The sequence below is a fragment of the Phodopus roborovskii genome, unplaced genomic scaffold (assembly GCF_943737965.1).
Source record: "Phodopus roborovskii unplaced genomic scaffold, PHOROB, whole genome shotgun sequence".
Classification (NCBI taxonomy): Eukaryota; Metazoa; Chordata; class Mammalia; order Rodentia; family Cricetidae; genus Phodopus; species Phodopus roborovskii.
In genome coordinates, this window is record NW_026126418.1 from 51,457,626 (window position 1) to 51,481,583 (window position 23,958).

Here is a 23,958-nt window from a genome sequence, read left to right on the forward strand (position 1 = left end):
CTGAAGCCAGGCAGTGGTAGCACACGCCTTTGATCCCAGCACTCCAGAAATAGGAGTTTGATGCTAGCCTGGTCTACAAGTATAAATGTACCATAGTGTCTTTATCCATTCTTCCATTCAGGGAGCTAGACTGATTCCCATTTGGGGCTACTATGAAGAGCAGCAATGAACATGGTTCATATTTATATTTACCTGAGGTGTCATCTGTGTTTCAGATAGTTCTAAATCCTGAACAAAATTGCACACATTAATAACTTTTGCAAATAAATTGCGTTAGTTGCATATGCTAATGATTTGTTTGTATATTTTTTCTCCCCAGATCTCTTGCAGCCCGGGCTGTCCTTAAACTCAACATGTGCTTTCCTTAAACTCAACATGTAACCAAGTTGACTGACTTCTTATTCTTTGGTGTCTACTTCTCCAGTGCTAGGGATAGACATACACTAGTACACTCCATTTTTGTGATCCAAAAGTTTGACTCTAGGGCACCCAGCATGCTGAGCAAGCACCCTGACTAAAATGACATCCCCAACCTTTAAGTTCTTTAATTCTTCTTTGGTTTTGACTATTAAACCCATGGTGAGGAACAGGCTAAACACATACTCCCTACAAGCAGTATTTCCCTAGCTAACCAAAGCTTCTGTGAAAATTCAAATTAGAAAATATCAAGACAGGGCTAGAGAGATGGCTCAGAGGTTAAGAGCACTGACTGCTCTTCCAGAGGTCATGAGTTCAATTCCCAGCAACCACATGGTGACTCACAACCACCTTCCATGAGATTTGGTTCCCTCTTTTGGTGTGTAGCCAAATATGCAGATAGAACACTGTATATGTAATAAAAATAAGTAGATAAAATTTTAAAAAGTTATTTAATATATATACATATATATACATACATACATACATATATACAATACATCAAGATGGTTAAAGCTCACTTCTAAAATCATCCACAAGTCTCATCTATGTTCTCCCAAATAAATAAGTTGTACAACCAGATTAGGCTCTTAGAAGCTTATAATGGCAGAATTTGGTAATTACATTCATTATTTGTTTAATGCTGATTTTCAATTATGTTGTATAGGAAACTTCTATCTAAAACTCAGAAACTACGGCCGGTGATAAAATTCAGTGGTAACTTCTCTAGTATATATTCAGAGTCCCAAAGTTCAATGCAAGGCTGTCTAAAAACAAACAGTATTGGGCTGGGGATGTAGCTCAAGTGGCACGTATGGGTTTGATAACCTGGTGCTACAGCTGTAAACTCTATAATCCCAGCACTTAAGGCAAGAGGATCAGAAAGCTACTCTTGGCAACAAAGCAAGTCCTAGCCCTGGACCATGAGATCCAGTCCCCCCAAAAACAATCAAAAAACAAAATGGCATGATGGCTCAATCATTATCCATACAAAAATCATTAACTCAAGAGAATGAAAAACATGGCCTTAAATTCAAGGCCAGCCTAGTTTAAAGTATGAGAGCCTGCCTTTAAAAATGAAAGGGTACCTTGAAAAACAAAAACAAAAAAAGAAAAAGGAAAAAGAAAACAAAGGATACCAATGAGGACAATGGCTGGAGAACAAACACCTTCCAAGAAAGGAGTTCCTGCTTTATTAATATGTACTTAGAATGTAAGAAATACACTACAGATTACAAATAAAAGTTATCTTTTAGTATTTTAATTATAAACCACCAATGGAATTGCCACACAAAAATAGCTTAGACCAAATTAAATTAATTTAGTGTTAGTGAATGTATTAAATGACTACTTATAAATAAGTCATCCAGAAAAAGAAAAAAAGAATTAGAATTTGTATTTCAAACCTTGTGGTATGTTGCTTGCTATTTCATTAATGTTGATTGCTAAACACTAAGAGTTCACCTTTGTAAATAAAGAGCTGTCAAAAGATGGCTCAACACCTGGTGCTCTTAAACAGACCCTGAGTTTGATTCCCAATGCCCACATAGCACCATTGCAACTATCTGTAATTCCAGTCCCAGAGATCTAACATCCTTTTCTGGCCATCCCTGGTACCAGGCACAAAAGCAGTGCAGACATACACACAGGCAATATACCCATATAAATAAAACAGAAATTTTAAAGGGTGAAGGAGAGATCATTAGGCAATTTAACAAATAGCATTGACTGTTCTCCTAAAGGACCTGGATTTGATTCCCAGTATCCAGAGTACTCACAACCATGATAACCCCAGCCTCTTCTGTCAGAGGATACAAACATGCTATATACAGGCAAGACACGCATACATACAAAATAAACTAGATAAATTTTTCAAATAAACAAATTAATGTTCTATACTGTTATGTTGGCATTTACTGATTAGAGGTTTATGGATACTCCATCTTAGGCCACTGGAGAATACACTGTAAGAAATACACTCAAGTTTTTATAAAGCATAGAAGTCCTTAAATAAAGCCTGGTGGTGGCGCACACCTTTAGTCCCAGCACTCGAGAGGCAGGCAGATCTCTATGAGTTCAAGGCCAGGCTGGTCGACACAGTGAGTGCCAGGACAGGCTCCAAAAGCTATACAGAGAAACCCTGTCTCAAAACAAACAAAACAAAACAAAACAAAACAAAAAAAAAAAAAAAAAAAAAAAAAAAAAGACCCCATCACAAACAAAAGTACAACAAAGACACATCAATTTTTAAGTTAACAGTTCATAATTCTGTTACCTGCTCAAAATTGCCAGGGAGCTGAGGTCCAAGTCTCATCAGTAAATACCACCAGACTTCTAATTTTGTTAATGCTAATGTCTCTGTTCTCACATGGATGGAACTCAAAGGCTGCATTAATAACTTGAGTCTTTTTGCACTACAAAGTATATCTTAAAAAGAAATATAAATAAGATTACTGTAGCAAAAGAAGTCAGACTAAACTTCTTTGACAAATCCTAGTACAGCTGGACCAAAAACACAGAATAGAAATTTTAATATCAGATACAGTGTAACAAACATAAAACAGGGTTGCTATTCCCACCAGCAATATGGACCTGTGGCAATACCTAAAAATTTCAGGTTGTTACAACCTGGCATTTAGTGTACTGAAGCAAAGGATGCAATTTCCTAATGCCTATTAATCCCAGGCTCCCAGGCCAGGACAAGACGACCAAGAGTTTCAGGCCAACATTGGCACACTACAACAAAGATTATTCTAAAAATCAACTAGTAACTTAAATCAAGCACCATCAAATTTTCAGAAAGCAACACATTTACTCAGCTGTATCCTATTTTTAATAATTGTTAGAACTCAACATACAAAAATTCAATTACCACTTCTTAAGAGTTCTAGATGTTGTGTAACAAGACTACCAACACATATGAGCAAACCAAACACCTAGCTACAGTTTTTTGTTTGGAGACAGATTTTTACTATGTAGCCTTGGTTGGCCTAGAACTCACTATATAGATCAGACTGACCTCAAGCTTTATGAGATCCACCTCCTGAGATTCTACCTCTTGAGAATTGGGATTAGAGGGATATGTTAAATTTTTATTATACTGATGTTTTAGGCTATTTTCTCATCTCATACATACATTTCAAATACTCCACTGAGCATTATGATAAGGTGAAGACAAGACTAAAGAATCCAGTTTGGAGCACATTTCTAGAACTACAGGGAGAAAAACTAAGTTACTGATATTTTCATTTCATGGCTACCATTTTTCTTACCATCTGTTGTCTGTATTGCTCCTGATAAATCAAGTTTTCTAAAATAGTTTGATTAAGTCAGGCCTACTATAGTGATTTCAAATAGATACAACACACATAATGCTTAACATTCAGTTTAGAAAGCCACAAACAGATTTTTATTTTGTCTTCTAAACTTATAAAATAATTTAGGATAAATATAAAATTTTCAATGTCTCGCAAATAACATTTACATATTTATTCCTATTCCCTTAAGGTAAAGTTATTAATCAAAGAATCAGAAAAAGCTTCATCACTTAATCTTTACTAACAGTAAATTAATTCATACAAAATTAAAAATTTGAATAGTTTCAGTCTCATCTACATTTTTAGAACCCACCTTGAACAAAGCATATCTCAGGCTTGCAAGTCTCCTAATGTTGGCCATGAAATAATGCCAAAAGATTCTACTAAATAGTTCTCTGTCCTTATCATGGCCCAAATGCCCACCTTCACCACACACAGACACACATAAATATTAAATTATGAAAATAAACTAAAAAATCCTTTAAAAATAAATAGAATGATTTACATACATACCTGGGTTTAAGGCAAAATTATCTATTAAGCTTTTCCAAGCAATGAAAGCTATCTTTTTAATCATAGGTATTCCACTACGGAAGCCCAGTTCTTCCAATTGTAACAAAGAATTGATGAAACTCCCACTTCGGTGTAAGGTCTAAGAAAAGAGAAAACATGATTTTTGTAGTTCATAATCAAATAAACAAAGCCACACTGCTTGCAAACATACCTCTAACACAAGTAATGGGGGTGTTTTAAGCAAATTAAAAGAAACAGTATGGGGAAAACAGCTTGTTCAAATAAAGTGCTTGCTGTACAATGATGAGGACGCAAGTTCAATCAATCCCCGGAACCCAGGCTCAAAAGCTAGGCAGATAGTGATGGTTGTACACTGGACGCAAAAGCATGCAAATGTGCTTTCAAGGTCAGTCTGACCTACAGCACTTTAGCCTAGGCAGACAAAACCTGGACAGAAAAGCCAGTGAGATGGCTCAGCTGTGCAAGTGGCTGCCATGCAAGAAGCCTTTGAAAACCAGACTTTGACAGATCTCCAGTGGTTGGAAATGAAAACTCCACAAAGTAGCACACATCTACTACCTGTAAGTGCATACGAATCCAACACGTTTTAAGGATGGGCATGGTGGCAAACACTTTGTAATCCCAGTGCTAAAAGCAGAAACAGCTGCCTACTCAATGAATGCATATGCATGTAAGAATCCACCCTCAAAGACAGAAGCTGGGCAGACAGTGGCACATGCCTTTAATCCTAGCAGAGGCAGGAAGATCTGGCAAACTGAGTTTACCAGGAGCTCACATAGTGGGAGTGAACAACTCATCCAAGTAGTGCTGATGGGTGTTATACAGATCATTCACACAAATGTAATAAAGATTAAAAAAGGGCAAATGGCACCTAATGATCAACACCTGAGGTTGACTTCTGGACTCCACATGCATGTACACCTGTTAATGTGCATCGGTGTAAACATGAGCATACCCACACAAGCTGGGCACAATGGTTCATAGCTATAATCCTCTTGAGCACTGTAAAGAAATGTCACTATTGGTTTAATAAAACACTGATTGGCCAGTAGCCAGTCAGGAAGTATAGGCAGGGCAACAAAACTAAGAATGCTGGGAAGAGGAAGAGTAAAGTCAGGTGTAGGTGTAGACAGCCAGATGCCGAACCAAGAAGAGAATGCCAAAAAGGTACCAAGCCATGAGGCTAAATAAACATAGATAAGAGTTATGGGTTAATTTAAGTGTAAGAGCTAGTTAGCAATAAGCCTGAATTACTGACCAAGCTTTTATAATTAATGTAAGCCTCTGTGTAGTAATTTGGGAAGGGGCTGCTGGCTATTTGGGAGTTGCTGGTGGAATAGTAACTTCCACCTACACTGATACATGAGGATTGCTGCAAATGTCAGGTCTACAGTTTGAGCTACATGGTGAGTGGTAAGCTCCAGAGCAGTTTGAGTATGGATGGGGCTACTCAAAGTAAAAATTCTGACATGGCCGGGCATTGGTGATGCACACCTTAATACCAGCACTTGGGGAACAGAACAGGTGGATCTCTGTGAGTTCAAAGACAGCCTGATCTACAGAGCGAGTTACGGGACAAGCTCCCAACACAGAGAAACCTTGTCTCGAAAAACCAAAATAAATTCTGACATGTTCAAATTATGCAAATACCAACTAGTTCGTCATCTGTGACACTTACCTTTCCAAGAAGTTTGACAAACAAAGGCCATAGTTTTAACACATAAGTCTCGTTTTTACTCATAAATAGCTTTTGAAGTTCTGAGATTAATTTCTGTAAACAAAAATAACATTTATCAAATACTTTGAGAGAAAATCCACTATCCAAGCCTAAAAAAATATTCAAACTTTTTTTGAGCCAAATAACCTCTCTACAGTTAAAGTATACATCCTCAAAAAAATACAAAACTGCATCATAACAAGTAACTAACATGTGACTTTCCATATAAAGCATGATGCCAATAAAATCTTCATGTGCTTGCTATGCAAGCATGAGGACCCAAATTTGATCTCTAGACATATGTCTTAAAAGAAATGTATGCATATTTGAAATCCTGAACCTGGAAAGATAGAGAAAAGAGGGGCCCGCAGTCTCACTGTCCATCAAGTTCTAGGCCAGTGAAACAATCTTTAAAAAAAAAAAAAGATTGCTCCTGAAGAACACCAGAAACATGGGCCTCTCTATGTACCCATAAAACACAAACATGCACATATGCCAAATAAAAAAATAATCAACACCTCATAATGAACCTGGCTTGGTGGCACATGCCTTTAATCCCAGACTCTGGAGGCAGAAAGTCTGAATTCAAAGCCAGCTGGGTCTATGCAAAGAGCTCCAAGCCACTCAGGCCTACAAAATGAGATCCTATTCTCAGAATAGCAGAAACCAACTTAAAATCGTCCCCAGGTCCCATTCCTATGTAGTTATGAGCTGTGTATTTGTCCATCCCCTGCCTCTTAAAGTGTTCTACAACATTCCCTGAAAAGCAACTGGGGGTGTTGGCACTAATGACCCTCTCACCTAAAATGAGCAGACACTATCCAATTATTATACACATGGCCAATTCTTTTTTAATCACTAATCACACATTCTGTTTTTAACACCTTTCCTTACTATTATGCCTATCTTTTTTTCTTACAAAAAAATACATCACAGATTTACACAGTAACAATGTCTTTGGAACAACTCACCATAAAACACACACAATGCTCAATAAAGGTCGCTAAGAATAGAAGCTAGTAAACTTAAGATCTGAAGCAGTAGCTAGGAAACTGCACTTACAAGAGCTTATTATAAGCTTTAAATGTGTATATACTGAGATGTTAATCCATTACAACTCTTTTTCAGAAATAATCCCTCTTTATTCACCACTCATTAGATAAGGGAATAAAATATCTAGACTTTAGTAAAACCTATAACAATTCACTTATTATCAGAGTAACTTGTGTAAGCTAACTTTTCTACATTTGTTTCTGATGCTTGAAATGGTACACAAGGCATGCAGTGGTGGCACTCAGGAGGCAGAGGCAGGCAGGCAGGCCTGGTCTACTGAGCAAGTTCCAGGACAGCCTCCAAAGCCACAAAGAAATCCTGTCTCAAAAAAAACACCACCCCTATCATTCCCCCCCCCACACACACACACACAAGAAATTTCTACACAAGGCTTTGTGTATTCTAAACTAGCACTCTACCATCTAGTTAAAAATCTTTGTTTTGATTCAAAACTCCTTTAGTCTTGTAACTACACCAATGAATTCAAGCAGAATTCAGTAGACTTACAAAAGGCAATACTTACAGTAGTCATAAGGTGCTCTGTAATCAAGGCTATTTCTTGTTGTTTCTGAAGCAGCAATGGCATCCCCATCTCCAGAGCGGTGGCTCCCCGCAAATGTACCTTTTGTGCTGAGTGAACTACTAATGGTATGACCAATTTGGCCCACCTCACAGATTCTTCTCCCATTTTAAGTGGGGCTTGTTCAATTAGCCTACAATAGAGAAATTGATGACTAAATTAAACTTAAAAAGTGAGGTCAAGTTAAATTATCAAGAAGCAAGGCCAGGTGATGCCTATAAATCCAACTGTTCAAAAGACTATGATCACAAGGTTCAAGGCCTATGTGAATGACATACTGTGGTGAGTTCAGCCTTAGGCACCTTGGTGAGATTTCATCTCTAATTTAAAAAAAAAAAAAAAGAAAAGAAAAAAAAGAAAAGAAAAAGAAAAAGACATCATGTTTGAGGTGCAACTTAGTGGTAGAGTATTTTTGCCTAGTAAGCTCAAATCACTCCCTCACACTGTAAAAGAAATTACCAGAAAAAATAACCATAGAAATATACATAATATGGCCCAATTAAATATATATTCTCAAATGAATATTTGTACAGACAAATACATTAATGTGTATACAGAGAAACAGATTAAATTGTACCTGTATACATCTGTATTGCACAGTGCATATGCACTGGAATTTCTTTTCTTTTTTTTTTTTTTTTTGATTAGTATAGTTTATTTTTTTACAGCACTTAATCCTTCTAAAGCACTCTACCACCAACTTTCAGGAGCTATACTCCTAGACTTTTCACAAAATGTTTAAATCAAGTGTAATCTTAATCTTAGACTTGAACCTTTTTTCCCCCCCAAGTATAAGACAGCCTAATGTCCTTAAGTTTTGATGTCTGGAAGATACACTGGGGGGAAAAGAACTGAATTCCTCAATTTGTCCTCTAACCACCACAAAAGTACAACAGTATGTGCAAACCAACAATTGTAATTACAACAGCTATACTATCAAACTCAACAGTATTAAAGGCAATCAGAGAAATAGGACATAATCTACAAGTCAGTCATACATCAACACAGTTTAAGCAAACAGCTGAACTAAAGACATCTTAGAAAATTAAACTACACAAACTGTGCTGCCAGCATGTCTAAGAGGAAGGTGCAAGGATGCTCCTGGCTAGCTCGTTTAAAGGAGGATTCTGAAAGTAAGACATACAATTTTTAGATCTGAACTATGACCAACAAGAATATAGCCAAACAAAAACCAGCAACTTACAGAGCCTGTCTTGGAACTAGTTCTGTAGAGCAGGCTGGCCTCGAACTCAGATTTTTTTTCTTCATCTTATTACCACCTTTCTCTTGTTCAAGTTTGTCGTCTAAAGGATATTCACTTGTATTTTGGGGTTTTTTTTTTTTTTTTTCTGGTTTTTCAAGACAGGGTCTCTGTGGTTTGGGGGCTGTCCTGAAACTAGCTCTTGTAGACCAGGCTGGTCTCAAACTCAAGAGATCCTGCCTGCCTCTGCCTCCTGAATGCTGGGACTAAAGGCTTGCCCCACCACCTCCCAGCCACTTTTGTTTACACCCTACTGTTCTAAGTTTGTGTGTGTGTACATGTATATGAGTACTAAATGTACCAGCATGTGTGTCTATACATCCACCCAGAATGGAGGTCTCTCCTTTCACATGGACTCCAGGGATTGAATTTGGGTTGCCAGGCTTAGTAGCAAATTGCAAGCCCCACTGTTTAATATCTACAAATCTTCATATATACAAATCCTAAAGCATAACTATTCTAATTTATACAAGAACCAACTGCATACCTTATAATAACATTTAATGCTTCAAAATCAACAACAGCAGAATGTACCTCTCCTTTACTAAGTAGCACTTCCAATGAATCAATAATACTGGATACCTAAACAACAAAACAAATACATATAAATCAAATAAGCCAGGACTGTATTGTTGGCACATAATTTAGATGCTCCTGAATTATACTCACCATTTTGCTAACAAGTTCACTGGGAAATGTCTGTTTGGATATTACCCACAGTGCCCTAGTACACACATTTTTGTCTGAACTCTTAATGATATCATTCAAGGTTAAAAGCAGTTCTTGAATATTTGCCTCTGAAAAACAAGCGCAAGTTTTAATTTCAATTATGTAGCATAGTTAAAATCTTTAAAATCTCAAACATAAAAGTAAAATAAAAATAATAAAGGCAGATGGGGGAAATCAGAAATTGGAGATAATCAGTCTCCAGAGATTCTGACAGATATCACATTTTTTGCCAAAATACAAAAACCTGACCAAAAGCACAAGACAGTAAAGAAAACTAACATTAGCAGACTGTAAACCATTCATTCATCTTCCACAATTCAAACAACTACAGTCATCTAAAGATACTAAGTCTTACACAAAAAAAAAAAAAAAAAGCTGGAACTCTTGATGGGGGAGGTCCTTCTGTATGTGTTTCTCTTACTGGCTGATGAATAAAACAGATTGACCAATAGCCAGGCAGGAAGCACAGGCAGGGCGACCAGACCTGCCTGTGGGGATAGGATAGATGAGGATAGGAAGGCAGAGGGAAGCCAGAAGAGACGCTATACTGCCAAAGGAGTAACATGCCGGATTAAGGTTAAATCATAGCCTTGTGGCAACATAGATAGAAATGGGTTAATTATTAATTATTAAGACAGAGGTAGCCAGTAAGAAGCCTTAGCCATCGGAAAACAGTTTATAAATATAAGTCTTTGTGTGTTTATTTGGGGCAAAGCAGCTGTAGGACCAGGCTGGAACAAATGTCCATCTTCAAACTCTTCAATGAGGGAGGATAGTAGCAACTTTATATCCTTATTACCCAACCTCTCAGTCCCTCTAATAGTAACCTTGTAGGTTTCCTTTAAAATTGCAAACTACTAATGACAAAATAGTATTACTGAACATTTGGAAAATATACTTTTTATTTGTTTAAGACAGGGTTTCTCTGTGTAACCCTAGTTGTCCTGGAACTTGCTCTGTATACCAGGCCTGCCCGTGCCTCCCAAGTGCTGGGATTAAAGGCATTGGCCACCACCACCCAACTGGCTCTTTATTCTTTCAATACCACTTCCAAACTGACATTTACCACTGTTATATAAGACCTTTTCATCATGATAAGTTCCTTAGAAAATAAATATGCCTGTCACATAAATCAGATAAATTACTGTTAACTTCAGATTTAAAAAATATATTCTAGCCAGGGGTGGTGGGTACAACTTTAATCCTAGCAACTGAAGAGGTAGAGGCAGGGTGATCTCTGAGAGTTCAAAGCCAGCCTGCTCTACAGACTGAGTTCTAGGACAGCCAAGACTTTATAGTGAGACCCTGTCTCAAAAAAAAACAAAACAAAAAGGGAGCCAGGAGTTGGTGGTGCACACCTTTGAATCCAGCACTTGGGAGTCAGAGGCAGGTAGACCTCTGTAAGTTCGAGGACAGCCTGGTCGACAAAACTAGTTACTTTCACGACAGGCCCCAAAGCAATACATAAAACCCAGTCTCAAAAAACACAACAAAACAAAAAACCCAAAAGGGGGGAAAAATTACATACATACATTTTTTATAGTATTTGTAACTATGTGTGTTTGTACATATATACACACTTTTTAGTAGGGTGTGTGTGTCCTACTAAAAAAAGGTTTGGGACCAATCAAGCAAGACTAAGACACTTAAGTCCCTTGCCATCAAGTCTATAATGATAATTTCAATCCCAGAACCAACTTGGTATATAGGACTCCTACCAAGTTGCCCTCTGAGCTTGAGTGTAGGTGCACATGGACCAAGTAAATGCCTTCCTAAATGAGGGGGATGTCCTAAACTACAAAGTATAAAATTAATCCATAAATGACAGTACTTTAACTGTATTAAACTATACTTTACACTCAACAGATATTAATAGTTATAATCATTTTACCTACCTGATAATCCTGAGGTAATTTTGGGATTATATAAGCAAAATCCCAAGGCCTGTAGAGCAGCACTACTCAGTTCAGAGTTCTGACTGGAAATGTGAGCCTACAAAAACAAAATCACATTCACAACAGTTTCTTGAATCAAAGCCGCCTACAAGCCAAATTCAATGCATTTCAAACCAATCAATCACCCAACCTTTTGGGAGTAAATGAAAACCAATAGGGAAATTTGGCAAAGGAGAAGATAACTAGAAAAAGATCAACTGAAGGGGTTGGAAAGATAGCTCAGCAGTTACTGTTGTAGACTCGTAGACTATCTAGATATGGTTCCCAGCACCCACATGGCAGCTCACAACCTGTTAACTCCAATTCCTGGGATTCGGACATCCACTTCTGGCTTCCATGGTCCACATGTGGTATACAGACATGCATGCAGATAAATACCCATATACATAAATGTTTTTACATTAACTGAAAGAACATTTTTAAGTAAAGATAAATGACATCTCCCACATATCCATGCAAAAAAAAAAAAAGAAAAAGAAAAAGAAAAAGAAATGGCCAACAAATGAAAGATGTTAAAATTATCAGACAGGAAATAAATGGGAGCATGATTCTTCTACAATGAATAAGCAAAGACTCAAATGCAAAGTTTACATCCTAGTTTTAGAATGGAGTAATGCCTTCTTCCTCTAAGACTAGGAAAGGGAAGCAGTCACAATGTAGCAATTCCCAGGTAGCTATTAGGCATTTTATCTCAATATTAAAAGTTAAAAAAAAAAAATGTTCAAGAAATGTGTGGCTGGGGATGTACTTCAATTGGTATAGTACTTGTCTAGCATGCATAAAGCCCGGGGTTCAATCCCCAGCACTGCATAAATGCAAAGTGGTGGCACATGCCTGTAATCCCAGCACTTGGGAGGCAGGAGGATCAGAAGTTCAAGGTCATCCTCAGCTATATAGAAGTCCAAGGCAAGCCTGGACTAGAGACCCTGTCAAAAAAAATAGTAATAATTTCAATAAGGTTGGGATATTTAGTTCAATCTTTTTATTCTAAAAACAAGAATATTAAGTGTTCATGTTATGTCATGAAGTCACTAAATGGTCAAGTGAGGCTAGTAAGACTACAGACTGATAATAAGTATTACCAACAAAAGAAAACAATTAACTATAATTTTTTAAAGTGTTAACAATTTTCCAACCAGGCATAATTATCAAAAATTGAACATGAATGAAAACAAAGAACATATAAAATGGGGTTTACCAATGCCAGCCTACAATCCCAAAAACTCGGGAGTCAGAGGCAGGAGGATTGTCATGTAGCTAGCTACCTGTTTCCCAGTCACGGTTTCACTGGGAAACGGTCTCAAACTCACTATCTCAATCAAGTGCAGACCAAAAATAAGGATAACATACTCATATACTTATAAAAAAACAAAGAGATTTTATCTGTGACGACTGTTTTTATAAGAGACAGGCTTTGAATTCAGGCAGCCCTGAACATTTTAACGGGGGAAAAAAAAATTTCCCAACCTGCAAAGTGGGGCTTAAAGAGCAAACTCAGGCTGTGGATATAGCTTGATGTCATGGACAGTGAACTTTACTAGTATGTCAGAGGCCCTGAGTATAGAAAATTAAAATGAGGTAATTACAAGGTAATTAAGAGTACCTGATGAACCATAAGTTATCAATAAAAGATAAAACAATCCTGTCAATATAACTGCAGATGTTGTGTATTCAGGGTAATGCACTGGCTAATTCTACTGCCAAAGTGAAGAAGCATTTACTAGAAAGCTACTTAGAAGTTGCACCTGGAATCCCAGCATTTGGGAGGCAAAGGACTCAATCTAGTGAGTTTTATCCAGACCAGTCAACGGCTTCAGAGGGAGCCCTGTCTGTAGTCATTAAGTTTAAAAAAAAAAAAAAAAAATAGATGAATAAGCACAGACCTTTAATACTGTATAAAGCCGAGGAAGGTTCTTCTCAATTTCTGTAATGACTTCTTTTCCTTCTTCTCCAGTCATACGACTTTAAAGGAAATAGAACATAAGCTTGGGCAAAAAAAAAAAGCATAAACAAAAAAGTACAGTAATCACTTTAAGGATTATTTTCAGGGTTGAAGAGACGATTCTGTGGTTAAGGACACATACCACTCTGGCAAAGGACCTGAGTTCAATTCCCAGCACCCCTGTCCTGAAGGCTCAAGAACCAAGGCCCATCCAACACTTAAAAGATTACTTTCAAGCAGTTGGAAAAAATTAATAAATCTATACTTAGAAATGCTTAAGAGTATATAGAAATCATTGTAAATTACGTCAGAAATAAGCGATAACTGGCACAAAAAAAAATTTCCCTCTAACCATGGATTCAACTTTTTTTTTTTTGGATGAGAAAAGGAAAAGGGAACCCCTTTCCCTAGTCTTTCTAATTTTATGGTCATTTGCCAAGAATCAGAAAACTTCTGAAGTCTTTCAAATAAAGCAAATATCGGGTTCCCGGCTCTATTAAAAAATAAAATGCGGGGCGTGGTAGCACTCTGAAGGCTGAGACAGGCGGATCACTTTGAGTTACAGGCCAGGCAGATCAGCAGACTGAATTCGGGGACAGCCAAGGCTACTTACTACAAGAGAGAAACTCTGTGTCTAGGGGAGGAGAGTGGGGAGGGGAGTAGCCAATTCTGGTGCTGATTTGATGGCTCCCGCACCTGTAATCTCAACCACGCGTAAGCTACCGCAGGATCCTAAGTTCGAGACCAGCAGGGTCCACCTGACCCTAACTAAACACAACAATTGCGGAACGCCGACTCTCTCAAACCCCATGCCTGTAGCAGGCTTGCAGTGAGAGCCGGCCCTCTTCATACTCTCGGCTCCAAACTTTTCAGAAACGCTCCCGTCTGCTACCCAAACAAAAACGCTCCTCCCCGAAGGAGCCCGCGGACGCCGACGCCGACGCCGACGCCGCTGCGCCCCGCAACGTCACTGGGCAGCACTGGCCCGGTTGCACCGCAAGCTGCCCGCGCCCGCCGCGTCCCCACGCCTCCCCCGGCCCCGCGCCCCGGGCTCGTCCCCGGCCGGCCTCACCTGGTCAGAGTTAGGTAGGCGTCCGTCTGCTCTCCGGGAGACGCCGAGGGGTCTTCCCAAGTCTCCAGGAGCGGCTCCAGGGGGCTGCGACCTGCGGCCGTCATGTCGGCCACCCTGAGGTGAGGCCGGAAGACACCGTGACCGGTGGCACGGCCCGCGCGGCGCCCTCACCCTCACCTGCACGCCGGGCCGCCGCGCGCTCGCAGGCCGCCCTCCCGCCCGTCCGGCCGCCCGCCCGGTTCCCGCCGTCGCTTCCCGGGCAGCGCAGCCGCGAGGGGGAAGAGGCAGCGCCGGCCGAGCCTCCCGCTCCTCACCCCACGCGGGAAGTCCGCCCCGCCGCACTCCGCCCCGGGCCGCCGTCTGCTCCCGGCTCGCGCTATTTACTCACGCGTGCCGCCCGCTCCTCCACGACCAAGATGGCGGCGGGGGGCGGGCCCAGTGGCGCGCGGGAGCCGGGGCAGGCCTGGCGGGAGAGGCTCGAGCCAATCCAACGAGCGGCGGCGCGCCGGGCTGCTCGATGGCCTGCTGCCCGCCCCCGCCCCCGCCCCCGCCCCCGCCCCCCGGGTCACCTTCAGGTGTGGGGTATCTATCTCCTGGGCCGGGGGCTAGAAATAGGTAATGGAAATGAGCGCTCCGTAACACCTGACTCAATCCGGTGCTCCTCCGACCAAGTTTCCAAACTCCCAAATCCAGTGCTTCTAGAGTGAGCAAACCAAACCATTGGATTGAGAGTCAAAGGCAGGCTTGTTAGGCTTGGTTTGGTTTTTTATTGTTGTTGTTTTGTTTTGTTGGTTTTTTTTTTTTTTTTTTTTTTTTTTTTTTTTTTTTTGGTGTTGGGTTTTTGTTTTCTGGGGGTCCAATGCTGAGCCTTGTGCCTGGTGAGCCTAGCATTTTAAGCCACATGCCCCAACCCAATGGCTAAGTCAGACGCATCTCAAGCATGCCCACTTTCAAACAGATTTACCCCGTCTCAATTTTCCTCTGAGATGAGGACTAGTTGCAGCACATTTGGGTGCAAAGAAAAAGTATAGGTACAAGAGGCCAATGGCGTGCATAACAAAGGCCTGGAAATGGCAGTATTGGTGTGCAGATTTCAAAATACTGCCCATTGGCCACTGCCTAGGTTGCTTTCTTCAATTATACTCCAGGTGTTGAGAGTGAGCTTGTTACACGGTGCGGAGAAACTACAGCAAACCCCTAAAGAAGGTGCTTCTCATTAATGTCATTTGGTGTACCTCTAAGCATGCCCTCCGCAGAAGTATCTCAACGTTAAAGACTGAAGGACCGGGAAGCAGGACCTTGGCCCACACCTTTACTCCAAACACAAGAGTATGCAGAAGCAGGCAGATGAATTAAAGACACCCCCCTCCCCCCCCCCCCCCGTCTTCCTAGGGAGTTCCAGGCCAACTAGGAGTACATAAGGAAACCCTGCCTCAGAAAACAAACAAACAAAATACTGTGAAAGCAACAACAAAGACTAATAAGTCCTCCCAGTGCTGGGCTAAGCTGAGTGCTTGCCTAGCACACATGAAGCACGGAGATGTAACCTCAGCACTGCTGCTTGTCCTGAGCAATTCACCACCTCTAACTTCCCTGTGAAAACCCTTATTTTTAGAATTATGGTCAGTTTAGCACAGTGGTACACACTTGTATCCCAGCACTCAGGCTGAGGCAGGAAGAATCCCCCAGTTCCAACCCAAACTCACTTAGGACTCATTTAGTAGGATTTGAATCCACCCTTCAGATGAAATCTTTCCCTCATTTGCACTTTTACCACCCACATTCCTTCCATAGAGATTTAAATTCCTCTGCCTCCCCAGTGCTGGGATTAAAGGCATACATCAACACACCTGGTTCTTGATCTCCTAAAAAGACTTAATTTTCTGTTCAAAGGTAATTGCAACAGAAGTTTTGAGTGTATAGTTAGATCCACCTACAGTCTCAGTGGGTTCCTTACTCTGCTCTTTGGTGTTTTCTGTCTCATTTGAAAAACTGAAAGATTGGGCTGGAGAAATGGATCAGAGGTTAAGAACACTGGCTACTCTTCCAGAGGTCCTGAGTTCAATTCCCAGTGACCACATGGTGGCTCACAACCATCTAAAATGGGATCTGGTACCACCTGGGGTGCAAGCATACTTGCAGGCAGAACACTGTGTACATGACAAATAATAAATAAATAAATAAATGAGTTTGAGGCAGGAGAATAGCTATTTGAGGCTAGACTGGTCTGTATAAGAAGATCCTGTCAGGTGCAGCAATAGAGGCAGTAGCTGGAAGAAGAGGTAAGGTAAACATTTTTTTTTTAAAGCCTGAAAGATTAAAGTCAAAATAAGCTCCCTTCCCCACAGAGACACTTCCACACATCTTCCAAACTGCTGGCTTCCTCCAAGGTTCTCTTTTCTAGAAAATTAGTCAACACAAATATGTGATCGCTTACAAGTCTGAAGCAGTAGGATGGCTATGAGTCCCAGGCCAAGCTGAGCTATATAATGGATACCAGGACAGTCAGAGCTATATAAGAAGACCATTTTTTGTGTCCAAGAAACAAGTCAGGTGTGGTGGTACTCACCTTTAATCCCAGAATTTGGGAGGCAGATGTAGGAGGATCTCTGAGTTCAAGGCCAGCCTGAACTTGCTATATAGTAAGTATAGCTATAGATACAGCAATTTCCTGGATAGCCAGAGCTATATAGAAAGGCACTGTTTATAAAATTAAATATATATATATATATATATATGTGTGTGTGTGTATATATATATATATATATATATATATATATATATATATATATATTACATAAAGTCCCAGCACTTGGAAGGTAGAGGTAGAAGGATCAGGAATTCATCATCCTCAGCTATACAGTATGTCTCTGAAAGAATTTGCCTATGCATAGCAGAAATCTATCTTTGTTTGTTTGTTTGTTTGTTTTTTATTGGTCAAGGGCAAAGTTAAGACTGGGTTTCCCAGTATAGCTTTGACTATAGAGTTCACTGTGTAAACCAGACTGTCTCCAAACTCATAGCAATTGTTTACTTCTGCCTCCTAAATTCTGTGATTAAGAGCATGTGTCTCCACACTTAGCTTTTCTTAATTTTTTAACATTTGTCTGTGTATGTGTGTGTGTATATATATATATGTCAGAGGATAGCTTGAAAGAATTGCTTCTCTCCACCATGTGGGGTCCAGGGCTCGAACCCAGGTTGTTAGGCTTTCTAATAAAAACTTCTACTTGATGAGCCAACTCAGCAGCCCCCTTTTTTCTCTGTCTTAAACGTGTCATGAGGGAGAGGGGAATTTGGAATCTCAAGAGCTACAAATATAATCAAAATTGTGCTGTGCGATCGGGCAGCTATAAAGTTCTGGGGAAGGGAAAGCTCCCTAAGCTGCCTGTATCGTGACAGCCAGATTTTTCAGCTGAAGAGCTGAAGAGAAGATAAAGGGTGTTGGAGGTGCCTGTGTCCTGGTGGCTTGAACCACCCAGGGAGGTTAATTAAATGCTAACATTTTCAAAAAACAAAACAAATAATCAAACTGACGATCTTTTTTTGTTTTGTTTTTCAAGACAGGGTTTCTCTGTGGCTTTGGAGGCTGTCCTGAACTAGCTCTTGTAGACCAGGCTGGTCTCAAACTCACAGGGATCCACCTGCCTCTGCCTCTCGAGTGCTGGGACTAAAGGTGTGTGCCACCACTGCCAGGCTAATTGACAATCTTGAGAAGAGGAAAAATGGTGTTTTATAATGTGATGGGCCTTCTGAAAGAATTTAACCTTGTTTTGACAGTGTCTCATTGTGTATCCTGAGCTAGCCTTAACCTCCTGACACTCCTGTCTCCATCTCTTGAGTGCTGGGGTTACAGGTATGTGCCCTCTTGTCAGGGTTCAATCTTTATTTGATTGTCACATGAAGTATTTTCCTGGGCTGTCAGGTATTCCATAGAGAAAGTGTTTTCTCTATGGCTGTGAGGGCCTGAGTTCAGATCCTTGGCACCAATCAAATTCTGGGTGTAGTGGCATGTATGCATCGACACAGTCCACCCATAAAATCTACTTTATTTCTCCCTGAGAAGGAGGTCTATGTGTTTCCGCTAGTCCCTTCCTCTGTATCTAACCTCTTTGGATCTATATGTTGTAACTTGGTTATTGTTTATTTAATGGCTAACATCCACATAAAGTGAATATATACCATATTTATCTTTCTGGGTCTGAGTTAATTCAATAAGGATGATTTTTTTTTCTCATTCTATCCATTTGCCTGCAAATTTGATGTTGTCATTTTTTTAAACAGCTCAATAATACTCTGTTGTGTAAATGTACCACAGTGTCTTTATCCATTCTTCAATTCAGGGAACTAGATTGATTCCCATTTGGGGCTACTATGAAGAGCAGCAATGAAGGTGATTGAGGAAGTGTCCTAGTGGTTGGATGAATAGTACTTTTGGTACACGCCCAAGAATAGTATAACTGGGTCTTGAGGTAAATTGAGTCTCAAATTTCTGAGGAACTATCATATTGATTTTCATAGCGGCTGTACAAGTTTTCACTCCCACCATAAATGGAGTGTTCCCCTTGCTCCATATCCTCATCAGCATCAGCTGTCACTTAGCCATTCTGACAGGTTAAAGTTGAAATCTCAAAATAATTTTGATTTTCATTTCTCTAATGGCTTAAGAAGTTGAGCATTTTTTAAATTTACATTTGAAACAATGTTTTACATGTTAATCCCAGTTCTCTCACCCTCCCATCCTCCCTTATCACCCCCACAAACTCCAGCCCATCCCCTTTCTGCTCCCCAGGGAGAGTGAGACCTTCCATGGGGAGTCTTTAAAGTCTGTCATATCATTTGGGGCAGGGCCTAGGCCCCATGTGTTTAGGCTGAGAAAATATCTATGTGTACTAGGGATAAATACTGATCCATTACCAGAGGCCCCATAGACTGACCAATCTCCCTAACAAACACCCACATTCAGGGCGTCTGGATCGTTCCTATGCTAGTTTCCCAGCTATCAGATTGGGGTGCATGAGCTCCCCCTTGTTCAGGTCAGCTGATTCTGTGGATTTCTCCAGGTTGGTCTTGACCCCTTTGCTCATCATTCCTCCCTCTCTATAACTGGATTCCAGGAGTTTGGCTAGTGTTTAGCTGTAGGTGTCTACTTCTGCTTCCATCAGCTACTAGATGAAGGCTCTAGGATAGCATATAAGATAGTCATCAATCTCATAACTGTGCAAGGGCATTGAATATAGCCTCTCCACTATTGCTTAGATTGTTAGTTGGGGTCATCCTTGTAGATCTCTGGGCTTTTCCCTGGTGCCAGATTTCTCCTTAAATCTATAATGGGTCCCTCTATTATGGTATCTCTTTTCTTGTTCTCCTCTATTCTTTCCCTGTCTCATTCTTCCTGTTCCCTCATGCCCACATCTCCCCTCCTCTTCTCCCCTTCTCTTACTCCTAGCTCCCTCTCCCTTCCCTCCATGCTCCCAATTTGCTCAGGAGATCTTGTCCCTTTCCTCTTCTCGGGGTGGGGTAGGGGGACCATGTATGTCTCTCTTAGGGTCCTCCTTGTTTCCTAGCTTTTCTGGGGGTGTGAATTGTAGGCTAATAATCCTTTGGTCTATGTCTAATATCTATATATGAGTGAGGACATACCGTGTTTGTCTTTTTTTGTGTGTGACTGAGCTACCTCACTCAGGATGGATTCTTCTAGTTCCATCCATTTCCCTGTGAATTTCAGGACTCCATTGTTTTTCTGCTGAGTAATAGTTGAGCATATCTTTAAGTGTTTCTCAGCCATTTTGGTTTGCTCTATTTCAGAATTCTCTGTTTAGATCTGTACCCCAGTTTTTTTAATTGGATTAGTTTTTTGACATCTAGTTTTTTAAGTTCTTCATATATTTTGGATATATATATATATTTATATATATATATGTGTATATATATATATATATTTCAGATAGTCTTTTATCAGATGAGTTGGTTAAAAAAAATCCTTTCCTATTCTTTAGGTTGCCATTGCCATTTTGTCAGAATGACAGTGTCCTTTGCCTTACAGCTTTTCAGTTTCACAAGGTCCCATTTATTAATTGTTAAGCTTGGTGCCTGTGCTATCAGTGGGAGGATCAGTTGGAGATAGGGATGAAGGAGGGAATGCAGGAAAAGAGGCTTGGGGGCATTTGAGGGACAGTAGGGAAATAGTACAGTAGAAAATTCCTAAAATATATGAAGGCAATCCTAGTGAAATCTCCAATGAAAGAGATAGAGCCCCTAGTATCACCATACTAGGCGTCCAGTACTAGGACTGGGTTATGTCCAATTGAGCTGTTGGCCAAAGGAGTCCCATTGAAATCTCCAAACACCCCAGACTGTTGGCAAGACAATAGATAGCTCTCCACAAAATGACACAAAGGCATCTTTGCTGAAGACAACACCCATACAACTCATTGAACAAGGAGAGGCAATGCTAGTGTCTACATACAACCTTCAACCCCTTGTACTAGTGTCTTTGGTACAGGAAAGTACTCTGTAGGCTACCTACCAAAAGAGAAATATAAAATACCAATCCAGCCACAAAACCTTTGATCTACGATCTGTTCAGCCAGCAAAGTATTGTAAGGCAATGGTAACACAAAGCTTGTGAGAGTAGCCAACCAATGTCTGATTTGACTTAAGGCCAACTCCACAAGATGGAACACATACTGGACACTGCTTAAGTGACCAAAAACCAGAGACTAGATAGTCCAGAGACCTAGGGTAAAACCAAACACTAAAAAATTCTAATGATATTCTGCTATGTGTTCTCATAGACCATTGCCTTATTCACCCTCCTCAGAGAGGCTTCCTCCTACAGCAGATGGGAAAGATGGGAACAGATGGGAACAGATCCACAGCCAGACATTGTGAAGAGAGAGAGACCTTTGAACACAGTTGTTCTAAACAAGATGTTACCATCAAATCCTCCCCTCATAGCAGAAGAGGCAGAAGGAATGTGGGAGCCAGAGGGAATGGAGAATTCTAGGAGAACAAGGCCCTCCAAATCAACTGAGCAAAGCTCATATGAACTCAGAGACTAAAGCAGCACAGGGCCTACACAGGTCTGCACCAAGTCTCATATATATGTATATATATATATATGTGTGTGTGTGTGTGTGTGTGTGTATTATATGCATATGTGTAATATATATATATGTGTGTATATATATATGTATATACATACATATATATATATAGTAACAGACTTCTTATTAGTTATGAATGCTTGGCCTTATCGTGCTTATCCCACTAGATCATAACTTTAACCTGTTTCTCTTCATCTGTGTTTTGCTTTGGGGCTTTTTAATCTTCATTTCATACATACATGTCCTACTCCTTGTCTGGCTGGCTGGCAGCTGCCTGACTGACTGGTGACTGCCTGGTTGGCAGTCCCTGTGCATCTCCCTCTCTTTTTCCCTTGTTCTCTCTTCTTTCTCTCTCAAGCCTAGATTTCTCCTCCTACTTAATTATCTCTGCCTGCCAGCCCCACCTATCCCTCCTCTGATTAACTATTGGCCATTCAACTATTTATTAGACCAATCATGTGCCTTAGGCAGGCAAGGTAAAACAGCAACACATCTTTACATAAGTAACCAAATGCAACATACATAAACAAATGCAACACACCTTTACATAGTTGAAGTAATATTCCACAACATAGTATAGCTTTCAGTTTAGTACTTTTATGGCACTTTTAAATGTGTGAATGAGTGGGTTTCTGATTCTTGTGCCTTCTTCTTGAGCTCTTCTTTCTATTGGTTTGCCTTGTCCAATTTCAATGCATTGGCTTTTGTTTTATCTTATTACATTTTGTTTTGTTAATTATTCGTTAAAAATAGGAAATTAAAAAATTAAATGTGAAAAAAAACAACCAAACAAAAACCCATGCCTTCTACCACCAGTCATGATCTGTAGTCTTCTGGGGTATGCCATATGATTGGCTGACTGAGGAAGAGAAGATTAGGACCTGATTTATTGATGGTTCTACCCATAATGCAGGTACCCCTCAGAAATAGAAAGCTACAGTATTACAGTGCCTTTCTGGGACAATCCTGGAAGATACTGGTGAAGGGATTCTTCACAGTGGGCAAAACTTCAGGCAGTACACATGGAATTACAGTTTAATTGGAAGGAGCGATGGCCAGGTGTGTGGTTGTTCACTGATTCATGAGCTGAAGCAGAAGGACTAGCTGGATGGTCAGGTACTTGGAAAGAGCATGATTGGAAAATTGGTGACAAAAGACACCTGGAGAAGAACCATGTAGATAGATCTTTCCAAGTAGGCAAAGGATGTGAAGATACTTGTGTCTCATGCAAATGCTCACCAAAAGATGACATCAGCTAAGGAGAAATTCAGTAATCAAGTCGTCCACCTCGCCTCAGTATTCCTGTCATTCCTCATCTTGTGCTGACCCCAAATCATAAATTATTTTATTGCTACTTCATAACTAATTTTGCTACTTTTATGATTCATTATGATAGTGACCCTAAGGGGGTCGCACCCCAAAGGTTGAGAACTGCTGCTCTAGACTGTGTTTTTACCCAGCAGCAGTCGTAGGGCAAACAAATCCTACCAGAGAGGGCTTCTGAAAATTGTGCACAAATGCCAAGCTTTGGGCATTAAAATGTATTAACACATAAGCATAATTTCTTGGACTATTGGCAAGAAAAGATGAGCATTGCTCCATAACAATGTCAGAAGGTTTAAAATCCAGTGTCCAATCAATTCCTAATAATTCCTCTGTTGCATCAAGCTTTTTTAAAAACTTGTTTCTTTTTTCTTTGTTTTTGTTTGTTTGTTTGTTTTTTGAGACAGGGTTTCTCTGTGTAGTCCTGGCTGTCCTGGAACTCATTGTAGACCAATCTGGCCTCAAAATCAGGAGTCACCAGCACTTGTCTATCTTCAAGTTTTAATAGCATAGAATTTATGAAATACATTAAAGAACTCAAACTTGGCAAAGCATACCCAAGCAGGATATTAAATTAGATATACAGAATGCCAATAATGCAGGATATAAAAGTTCAAGACATCTTTGACATTAATAATGAGTTAATGGCTTTTTAAAATTGTTTCTGCCCTTCTTCTCCTTACACTGATTTTACCAGTACTCACTGAGGCAAATTAATCCTTTATTGAGGAAGTCTTAAGGAAATTGTGTGCAAATAGCAAGTTTGCCTAGCATGCTCAAACTCTTAAGTTTAGTACCCAGCATGGGTTTTCAAACATGGTACATTCCTATACTTCAGCCCTTAGAAAGCCAAGCAGGAAGATAAGAGTTGAAGGTTATGCTTGGCTACAAAGTAAGCTTGAGATCACCTTGGGCTACAGGAGACACTCCCTCAACAAAACCAAAACCA

At 40.1% G+C, this 23,958-nt stretch overlaps 1 protein-coding gene across 1 annotated transcript in view; it reads right to left on the reverse strand.

The window, feature by feature from the left end:
• Rif1 (replication timing regulatory factor 1) overlaps positions 1 to 15,099 on the reverse strand; it is a 53,778-nt gene extending 38,679 nt beyond the window's left edge. Inside the window, exons 1-10 of the mRNA XM_051184715.1 lie at positions 14,966 to 15,099; positions 14,578 to 14,691; positions 13,447 to 13,525; positions 11,504 to 11,600; positions 9,549 to 9,676; positions 9,367 to 9,461; positions 7,562 to 7,751; positions 5,947 to 6,039; positions 4,248 to 4,386; positions 2,693 to 2,844 (exon numbers count right to left, since the gene is read on the reverse strand). Coding sequence (XP_051040672.1) covers positions 2,693 to 2,844; positions 4,248 to 4,386; positions 5,947 to 6,039; positions 7,562 to 7,751; positions 9,367 to 9,461; positions 9,549 to 9,676; positions 11,504 to 11,600; positions 13,447 to 13,525; positions 14,578 to 14,681 — 1,077 coding nt within the window. The 5' untranslated portion in view covers positions 14,682 to 14,691; positions 14,966 to 15,099. The remainder of the gene's footprint in view (positions 1 to 2,692; positions 2,845 to 4,247; positions 4,387 to 5,946; positions 6,040 to 7,561; positions 7,752 to 9,366; positions 9,462 to 9,548; positions 9,677 to 11,503; positions 11,601 to 13,446; positions 13,526 to 14,577; positions 14,692 to 14,965) is intronic.
• Between the last annotated feature and the right edge of the window lie 8,859 nt (positions 15,100 to 23,958).